This window comes from Chenopodium album, chromosome 5 (assembly GCF_948465745.1).
Source record: "Chenopodium album chromosome 5, dcCheAlbu1.1, whole genome shotgun sequence".
NCBI classification, from domain to species: domain Eukaryota; kingdom Viridiplantae; phylum Streptophyta; class Magnoliopsida; order Caryophyllales; family Amaranthaceae; genus Chenopodium; species Chenopodium album.
The window spans coordinates 17,909,825-17,921,029 of NC_137838.1; the positions used below are offsets into that span (position 1 = coordinate 17,909,825).

The window sequence follows — 11,205 nt, forward strand, 5'->3', positions numbered from 1 at the left end:
TCCACAGTTGGAGTATAAGGGCATAGATAGTTGCAATTACAAAATCCATACAACCCTGAGATACCTTATGTATGAACAATCTCACTCATATGCCTTGCATATCAAATATTTATTAAAAATTATTAGCTCATTAATAAAAAAAATTGTTATAAATTTTTACTAAAAATGGCGAAGGATACAACACTTACATCATTAAAATTGACACGTGTGACTATTTGATCTCTCTTTGGAAGCACCAGTCAAGCATTTCTTCATAGTCAAGGGTAACACATTGCTCATTTTGAAACACTCTAGCCGAAACTGTAAAAGATTTGGTTTTACCGCTCGTTTTTATTGCAATAGCCACATCCTAAAATACTCAAACCAAATTAGAGGTCAATTTCAACTTATCAGCATGAGTTATTGTGTACTTTCGAGTGCATGGTGATTGTGATGATGACGAGTGTGGAGATGGTGCAGCGATTTCCTTAGTGACTTTCTTATCAACCTTGTCATGTCATATAATCGCAAGAAAAAAAATCAGCAAAAAAAAAAAAAAGAATGATCGTATTATATATTGTGACAGATAATTATAATTTAAAACTGAACTTTACCTTCTTTATAGGAAAAAAACAAGTGAGAAGGCCATATTAAATAATAATTCTTTGTTTGAAAAATAAATTTTTATCTCCCCTTCAGGACATGACAGAGGTGCATTTGGGTTGATTTCTTCTTTAACACAAACTCGATAATGACCACTTGGGACGGGCTTGAAATGATGCTTGAAAACTTCTTCTTCCATCTCAACATACACTTCTCCAATAGCAACTGTATTGACCCCTTTGTCACTCTTAATTGCCAAGGAACAAAGACTATCAACTCCCTGATTATGGATTATGGTATTAATAAACCTTTTGTGGATTGATAAGATGTAGTAGTCTATAATTTAACACCATCAGAAGAATCTAGGTATATGTACTTACATCAAACATACTTCCTCTGTTACACATTATGTGCAACAAAGAGGTGTACACATTTCCCATGAAAAAAAATAAAAAAGCCTAATTAACAAAGTAGGGGCAGGTGATTAGGGTAAAGTGGATGATTAATTAATTCAACCCACACCACCATCCACCAGGCCACTTGCCCGCCACACCACCACCCACCAGGCCACTAACCCGCCACAACACCACCCACCAGGCCACTAGATCGCCCACAACACCACCGCCAGATCGTCGTATCGAGCCACCCACGCACCCCCAACGCACCAGGCTGCTTAGAGCCCACCCCATCGAAGAAAACAACCTTAGCCACAGACCCACCACACCACCACCAAGATCTCGACTTCCGCCCCACCTCGTAAACCACCAAGGATCCACCCATAACCAAATAAACCCTTCCATAAAACCTCACCCACCATATCGAAATTGTCGTACCCACCTCGAAATACCCACCTTACCCTCCCTAAATAGTCGTACCCACCCCCAAAACCACCACCTCCAACCGGAAAAATCGAACACCATGAATCCCGACCCTACAAAAAACCCAACCCTAATAATACAAATGAAAAACCATTACCTTCACATCATCAATTGAACACCATGAAACTCGACTCTATCATCAGTTAAAGCTTTATTTGGTCAAATTTAACCACTAAAATTCTAGATCTAGAATTTTTATGGTTAAATTTGACCATAAAACCTTCACATTTGAGTTTTAGTGACAAGAATGAAACAAAAGGAGAAAGAAGAGAGAGAAAGCGGAGATGGCGACAAGCATGACAACGGTAGCGACTTCCGACCAAGGTGGTTGTTGAATTTGAGGGCCCGAGGGGAGATGAACAAAGAGAGGGGGAATTTATGGGTACATGAAGATAGAGTGGATCGGAGATCGGTACGCTGGTAATGGTGGTGGTGGTTTGGTTGTGGTATGGTGTTTTCCATGGTGATAGTGGAATGAAGAAGATGGTTGAAGGAGATGGTGAGAAATGAAGTACAGGGGTTGATTGGGGTTGGAAGAATGAATCTGATTAGTTTGGAGTTGCATTAGGTGTAAATTATTAAACTAATTAGAGTTATCAATAACTTAATAATATATGTTTTAATGTGTTATTTGAATTTTAGTAAAGTTATGTTGGTAATTTTATTCAAATTTTTTACTAAAACAGGAAAGTTTTAATTTGTTGCACATAATGTGTAACTTCCGTTTTTGGGAAATGTTGCACATAATGTGTAATGAAGTATAAGTATTAGGAAATAATGTTACCTTTGGAAATGGTTGGCCAATAATGTCTTGTTCATTATTAAGTACATGCGTTGCCAAATTCTCATTTTCTAGCACATATTCCTCCTCAGGCCACACAACATGGTATGGCTCAGGTTGAACCTCAAACACTTGAAAATTATGTTCTTGGAAGTTGAAACCTCGAACCCTTTGGTCACCTCCAAAGCCAAAGCAATCTAAATGATCATCTAACTCTTCACCACCAAACCACCCTTTTGGATACTTTCTAATTGGTTGGGTAACTTTGTTTTGCTCTGAGGCAAGTTGAAAGCAAAGGCCTTGAAGCCATTGGTCATGACCCAAGCTAAGGCCACCTAAACCTTGACCACCAGATCCACCAACTTGGATACCCGCTAACTGATGGCCAACTTGGTTGCCATTTGAATCATCAAATTCTTTCAATTGCTCTGCGTTAACCTGGCCACTTGACATTAAGTAAGACAATAACAAATTTTGAGTGTTAACCACATTTTCTAATTTTGATTTGAGACACTTAAGATCTGATTGGAATTGACTTTGTTGTGTTGGTTTGTTGTAACCAAAGTACAACTTATTTGTAACACTCAATCCAACGCCTTTAACACAACCATCATGTTCAAGATTCTTTAATGCTCTCGCTAAGATATCATTTCGGCCAGTGGTCTCAATTTCTTCTTGGATTTGTTGAGCCTCCAATGCTTTCTGACATCAATAATAATAAGCAACCAAATTAAGGCAATGTAATCTATTATAGCCAAATAATTTATTTGATTCAAAAGTAGAAACAAACTCACAATTGTTTGAGCTATTTCAAAATCAGCAGGATTGTCAAAGGTTATAACACCATCTTTTTGTCTGGAATGAGCTCTTATCCAAACCAAATGTCGAGGCTCGTCTCTAACTTGCACTCCTTGTTTCTGAAATTTAGCAGCCTGACAATATAGATAACAAAATGCCATTTAACAACTAAAAGTCATCCGTTAATTATATATTTACTGTTATTCTTTAAACAAAATCAACAAGAATAAAAATAATCATTGCTAAACTTACAATCTCTTGTTCATAATACAAGTACCCTTTTCGACCTCCTCGATATATTGAAGTATTCATTTTTGCCTTCTCTCAATTCTTGTCACTTAGTTCCTTTCAATATAATAATGTAAAAACAAATTATTACTCAATTTTCAAAGGTTTTTGCATAAATATGATTAGTTATTGGCATAATTCAAATATTACCTTAAACACATCTTCAGTATAAGTTTCAATGAATTTGGTTCAATCAGCTTGTGTTATAAATGGATATATTGAAGGTGGCTTCTTTATAATCACATTTAGATTTACTCCCTTGGTGTCGTACATCCAATCCTTTCTTAATCTGGCCTTAAAAGCTCTCCACTGGATTGAAGCTCTCCCTCATACATAATTTCTAGGTTCTTCCGACACTATAAATCCTCTCCGCACAATTCAAATAAAAGATATCAGATTTAACAATACCTAAATTCGTATATCAAAACAATACCTAAATTAGAATAAATAAGCTTTAATGAGACTTGATCATTCTCTGGAAGCTAGACTGTAGTCCTAATTTTTTTTTTGAGGAACCCTATCAAGGGATAAATTATATATATAAATAAGAAGGAGCTACATCAATATTATCATCAATGATTAAACGAAACAAACTAGAATATCATCCATGATTAAATGGAACGAACTCCTTCTTTCTGAGACTCCTTTCAAGGTGAATCACTCTCTATGAATATTTTCATCAGCCCAGCCTCTCTAGCAAGCTGTAAACGCCACCAGATAGCTTTGGCTTCAGCAACCTTCACTTCCCACTTATCACAGCACTGGACAACAGAGCAACCTCTGACCATACCCTCCTCAGATAACAACCTCGAAGCTACAACCCAGTTCCCCTAGCACTCCAGCATCCACATTAATTTTTTCATAACCCCTGGCAGGTGGAGTCCAAACAACAGCAGACGCAACAGTAGAAACTGTAGCATGCTGCTTGTTCCCAGCATGCCTATGCACAATAGCCTCCTGTACTTCCTTACATATAAGCATACAAGTTTAGGTAAAATATAATTAGCAAAGTGGCAGGATTATCTGCCAGAAAATCAACAAGCTTGTATGTTTTGTAAGCCCATCGATTGTGACTTGCTTTTGTCTAAATTAATTGTGACTTGTGAAATTTTGGTTTGCTAATGTATTTTTGCCTAATTAAATGCTGCTCTCATTCCAATAGATCTTCTGATTGATAAAATTAAAAAGTTCATGGGAAATACAGAAGCTGATACAGATATAACAATATTGAAAAATGAACAAGACAAGTAGGCATCATTACTTTAGAAGCTTTAGAGAGTATTGTTTAAAAATAACTTGGTACATTTCAAGATGTAAACTACCTGCAATGGACTAGGCTAACCCACCCACAACACCACTAATTTGGGTCTACACAAGGAGGCACAAAAATGTAGGACAAGCACACCAAGCAATATTGGACAGCAACAAGTAAAAACAGCAAGTGAATACAAAATTAATTAATGACGCCACTCAGAATTGTTTTCCAACTATTGTAGCCACTGTACGACACCTTCAATTCTCACACTCAACAAATTCTTCAGCCTCGCCAGTTTCAGAGGCCTCATTAGCACTTGCTTGCTTTCTCTTTTTCGACATCAACCTACAAACATACAAATATATTAGAAATCATCGCTATGAAGTGTTATTAAAATCAAATAAAATAAAGAATTTGTTGCAAAAATCTATATCAAGAACAAATTATAAATTTCAATACAAGAACCACAAGAACCAAATTTTGTAGTGGCATAATAACCTGTACGACGCCGGTTATTAGAATTACTATTTTCATTGTCATGCCAAATCCCTTCTTCATGATCACTACGTATATATGTTGTTGTATCATCAAGACTAGCTATCATCCACATTTTGTACCTCACTAGGGGTAGACCTCTCCTCATAAGAAATATTTCCATCATTGTCATCAACATATTGAGATTTTAATGTGACAACAACTGATTATCACATGGGTCAGTCATATAAATTTAACACTTATTTATTAGCTTGACTAGCCAAAATGTATGGATCTTCTGTATGACCTATCTTGTTGAGATTCATAGTAGTATTCCCTAAACCATTGCATACAACATTGTTATTATTGTTAGCCCATTTGCAACCAAAAATAGGTATAAAAAAACCCATATAATGCAGCTCACATATCTCTTCAATTACCCCATAGTATTGCAGTTTTCTATATATAGGTCAATTATCTTTAGCAGTAGACAAATGCATTGCTTCAGCTTCAACACATACCCCACTGTTTTGCATAGTTCTTTTATCATCTTGGTCCCTAGTATAAAAAGTGTATTTATTAATGGCATTACCAGAGAAAAATGAGGCAGAGAAATCAGGACCATAGCTAAACTCCTAAGTCGATCAGAAATAGTTTGTGAGGAATTTTTGATCTCTTTCATTACTTCATCCTTGATCTAAAGATGAAATGTTTTACTTTTTTCAGTAGCTAAAGCTTTGGAGCTAGCCTTTCAATTATGCATCTTCAAAAAATTCACATGTATATTAATATACGGTGCAACTTCATCTTCATTGAAAGGAATATATGTGTGGACCATGTACCACTTTTTAGGAGACATGTCAAGTTCTCTACGACCTATGGTTCCCTTACCCTCAAGTGTGTCATTGTATTTGAGAAGTAGAAATCCGTACTGTCCTCATATCTCCTAAACTTTCAAGGCAATATTCCATAGCTAACTCATAAAGCATTTCTCAGCTATACAACCCTCAGGTCGATAAGCATTCTAAATATATCCCTAATAAGTTTTCATTTACCTTTCAAAGGCCCATTGAGCTCTATTGTGCACGGGACCACAAAATATAATCTCCTTACCAAATGAACTGGAAAATGTATCATTATATAAAAAAAAGCCTGGGGAAAGTACATCTCCAATTGGCACAAAATAACAGCAATTTCAGTCTCCAAGGAATCCAAATCTTTTGGATTGATGACTTTACTATAAATTACCTTAAAGAAAAGACATAACCTAATAATGACATATCATACATTTTTTGGCAAAATTAAACGAATAGCAATAGGTAAGAGATCTTGCATAAAAACATGGCAGTCGTGAGACTTTAAACCCACGAGTTTCAAATTCTCCATTGAAACAAGAGAAGAAATGTTTGAAGAATAACCCTCTAGCACTTTAGCTCCGTCTAAGGATGCACAAAGCTCAACTTTCTCCTTCTTAGACAATGTATAAGCAGCAGGTGGCAAATAGTCCCGTTTTCCAGTCTCAACGGCATGGAGATCATTTCTGATATTCATTTCCGATATTCATTTCCATCAAGTGAAGTCGATCGTTAACACCATCTTTTGTCTTCCCCAAGATATTTAATAGTGTGCCAATCAAACTATAAAACACATTCTTTTCGATATGCATAATATCTACAGAATGTCGGACAAAGATAAATCTCCAATAAGGAAGACGCCATAAACCACAACACTTCTTTTACCCTTTCTTAGGAATGACATCTTTATTTTTCTTTAACTTGCCAAAAGTAAGTTGAATGTCTTTCACCTTTTCAAATACTTCTTGGCTAGTAAAGACTTTTGGGCGACTTTACAAATTTTATTCCCCATTAAAAGCTTTCTTCATTCTACGATACTTATGATCCAAAGGAATAAATGGACGATGATCATAGTAGACCGTCTTCCTAGATGCCGATAACCATTTCCCTTTCCAACCATCTTAACATATAGGACAACCACCTTCCCCTTTTACAGAATAGTCAGAAAGATTACCATATGCTGGATAATCTTGGTGCAAAATAACATTGCTCTTAAAATGAACATTTCATTCCGATTAGCATCAAAACTTCTACACCTTCTACCCATAACAACTATAATTCGTCAATGAAAGGTGCCAAATATACATCAATGTCATTTCCTGGTTGTTTAGGTTCAGATATAAGCTTTGACAACATAGTGTACTTTCTTTTCATGCATAAGGAAGGAGGTCAGTTATAAGCCACTAGCATGACCGGCCATGTATTATGGATGCTACTAAGGGAACTATATGGATTCATATCATGAATTACAACCCAAGGCGTAGGTTTCGTTCTTCACTACCAAAATCATGGAATTCTTCATCAATAAATCTCCATTGTGGCGTGTTAGCCGGGTGTCTAAGTAACCCATCCTTTTTTCTGACCAAATTTATGTCATGTCAACTTCTCTGCATCTACTGGGTATGAATACATCCGTTAAAACCTAAGAATAATTGGAATACCAAAAAACCTTAGCTGTCACTCCTTCCTTTTTCTTGTACCTTGAGAGATTACACTCTGGAAAACTCTTTGCTAACTCTTTGCTTATTTATTTTCATTTCGATAAAGTATGCAATCGATAGTGCATAATGTGTTTTTTTTTGCCTTATATATATTCTTTGGCAAAACATTATCAGATGGAAGCACATCTATCAAGAACTCAAGTAATGATGTAAAACTCTTATTTGTCTAATTATGACCCACCTTCAAATTGGATAGCTTAAGTGAAGCGATAGCTTTGTGTACTTACACCCTTCATATAAAGGCTTCTTCCGTTGCATTGGGATAATCTTCTACTCTGTGTACGAATTGACTCGTCATGTCTTCTAATTCATTACCCTCCTCGATATTATGGCATTGAGCATCCTTGCTTGCAATTTCTTCACTTTTTTCACCATGATGATGCCAGCAAGTATATGTTCTATCAAATTGCGTTTTACTCAAATGATTAAGTATCACATCAGCTTTGTGATACATAAGATGACAAGGACATGGCAATTTATCACCCCCTTCAATATTATTTTAATTTCCAAAGAAAATTTAATAAATTCCATAACTCCAGCTTCATATTCTGGATCCCCTAATTTTTTTGTGGTTATCCAAGTTCGGTCCATATCTAAAAACTAAGAAGTTAAAAATAAAAATAAACACACACAAGTCACAAACATAGCTGCACTTACTATATACTTATGGATATAATTTTAACATACACTACTATAGTTAATAACTGCAAAAATGTAAATAAAAACAAGCTAATAAACTCACTTTTACATGTAAATAACAATTTATTTAAGCTCTGTAATTACTGAAGTATAAGAATCTCTTTTATTGGTGTAGATGAATGAAACAATAATATAATGTGTTTTAATATAATTTAATTATTGGACCACCTCATAACCTACTTGTTCATTAGTTTTCTTTAATCAGAAATAAGCTTTGTTATGCGAACTTATCAAGTCAATTATGCTCAACATTGTTCAATAGTGAAAGAACTCCCCACCTTTACCATTATTTAATATACATGCAACATCCCCATTAAAAGCCACAAATTTGATATATTATTATTATTATACAAGAGTATGGCTTCTGAGATCATTGAAATTGACCCAGATTCAAATAAGGCTATTCAAACAGAAATTCTGCAGCCATTAGACATTGACATAGAGGTAAGTGTAGAAAAGCTTGAGGTTCTAATCAAAATAAAATTCCCATGGAGGAATGCTTATTGATTCATATTATGGAAGTACTAAACAATCTTAACTTGGAGACTAACTCAGTTCAATCATCAACTCTTAATGGTATTCTCTCCGTGTTCCTTAAATCTAACGTTTGATGGATATCTTTTCATGTATAAGGATCACTCTAGACATATCTTGAAATGAGGTCGGTAATTTAACGAATACTGTTTTTTTTTTATTTTTTAATTTTTTTTTTAAAATTTCAGTTTTAGAAGGCAGCATTTGCATCAGAAGGGGTGATCAAAGAAGCTCTTAGTAGAAATATTGGAATGTGTTGAGATGTAAAATGATTCTATCAGTGTAATGCTACTCAGTCTTTAAACTCCAATTCACACCAAATTACTTGTTCCAACCCTTAGATACTTGCCTACTACACAATCCTTGAACACTTAAAATTGAGTAAATAATTAAAAAGGACATCTAGAGTCCGGACTGTTTCTGATGCTGGTCTAAGATGTATATATTGTAATTTTTTATTTTGAACACTAAACAATTTTTTTTATTTTTTTATGAACTATTTGCTGAATCATTAGAGAGATTTTAATTTTTACAATTAAAAAAAAATTTTTTTTTGGTGTATATATTGTAATAAGACAATGTTCATTAGAAAAATATTGCACTTCTAATTAGGGCCAATTTTTAGGGTTAGAACAGGGCCTCTAAAATTTTTAAGATAGCTCTGCCTAGTTCCTATACCTAATACAATCCTAGGTAAATTAGTAAATTAATGGACATAAAAAAGATACAAAAACACAATGAAAAAAATGCTATAATACTTGAAGCTTTTTAAAACCCTAAATATCTTAATTTCTCTCGCTTCCGTACCTAATTAATCATATTCAAAGTCGTTGGAAGAGGAGCCCGTAGAAGCTAGGTGAATCAAAGGTCTAACTAACAAAACGAAAATTGATATGTTTCTTGATCACTTACACCAAAACTTTTTCATCTAGATAATTATATAAAAAAATGGTGTTGTTTTACCTCTTTAAATGGATTAATTAATTTATTTTTACTTAGATTCTTGCATTTATAAGACTAGAATTGGAGCAATTTAATTGTTTTATCACTTAAAAGGGCAAGCGATAATTTTATTTTATTTTTTGTTCTTTCACGAATTAATTAATAAGATTAACGATATTCGTTACAATGTAGATATTTTTGGCTTTTTGTATGTATATGTATACAATCAACTAATTAGTAATTAGGTTCATATTTTCCTAGTAATGAAACTTTAATGAGAAGATCTGGTAGAGGCCGCTTTAAGGCTAAATTGCCCACTTATTATGAGTAATTTTTTAATATCCTCACTCCCCTAACTCATCTTGATCTAGTTATAACAGACCTTTGGTGGTCAATATTTCATAAGAACTAGAAGGTAACTCAAAGCATCGCATTAAACCATACCACATACTATTTAAGGGAGGTACGAATGAGGTTTATGGTTTTTCGAAAACTCATTGGCAACACTTTACATACATAATCCTATAAATATATAAAGAAAAATTAACTTTAGCTTGTTTTCTCTTTAATTATTTGGTCTCCCGAACAGTAAAAAAATTTAATACTTCTAACATAATAGCCCCGAGCTTTATTGGATTTGTGATAAGTCTGCTTGGTAAATAAAATAAATATTGAAAATAATAAAAGATATATAGATTTTAGGAAAAGATTTTCTACAAAGATTATTTTCTTTAAAATCGGTTTGTTAAAAAGATAAGTCTTCTTAATAAATATCTTTTTTATCTTATTTTCGGAAAAGATTTCATCTCACTGGATTTACATAAAGCCGTGTTTAAAGATAAGTTAAGTTAACTTATTTATCTTTTAGGAAACCTACTTTCTATACGAGTGTTACTTGTATAAATAGTAGAGAGCAAAATGAGTTTAGGTTTTTGTGAGTTTATGCGTGGAGAAATCACAGTGCTATAATTGAGTAAGTTTACCAAGCTTCTAACTTGTCATATTAGTTTCGGATTTCGTGCATTACTTACCTATCATACTAGGTGTCATATATTTGTATTGGTTGGGTTATTTGGGTGAATCTATAGTTTGTTTTATATACAGTTTTGTGTTGGCTTCTAGGTGAAGTTGTGAGTTTTTGTACTTAGGTGGTACGAGTAGTAGTACTTTGGCAGTACGTGTAGTACTTTGGTGGTATGAGTGAATTTAAGTGTGGTGCTTAGATTGGGTAGGATAGGGTCCTATCAAGTAGCAAGTTCAGTGAGGAATTTGTGAAATAAAGGTCCGTGTCTAATAGGTTGTAACTTGGTGTTTGCCCTATTATAGTGTAGTGATTTGTGTTTGAAATCCCTAAGGTAGGGTCGAGGTTTTACTTCCAGTTGGGCCCTGGAGGGTTTCC

The 11,205-nt window shown here is 34.3% G+C and overlaps 1 protein-coding gene across 1 annotated transcript; it reads right to left on the reverse strand.

Annotated features, from left to right (window-relative positions):
* Positions 1–211: 211 nt before the first annotated feature.
* Positions 212–2,838, reverse strand: LOC145632689 (uncharacterized). The gene is made up of 2 exons (XM_081685036.1): positions 2,245–2,838; positions 212–349 (listed from the first exon to the last, which is right to left on the reverse strand). The coding sequence occupies exons 1-2, from the start codon at positions 2,692–2,694 to the stop codon at positions 212–214; spliced, it is 588 nt and encodes a 195-aa protein (XP_081541162.1). The 5' UTR covers positions 2,695–2,838.
* Between the last annotated feature and the right edge of the window lie 8,367 nt (positions 2,839–11,205).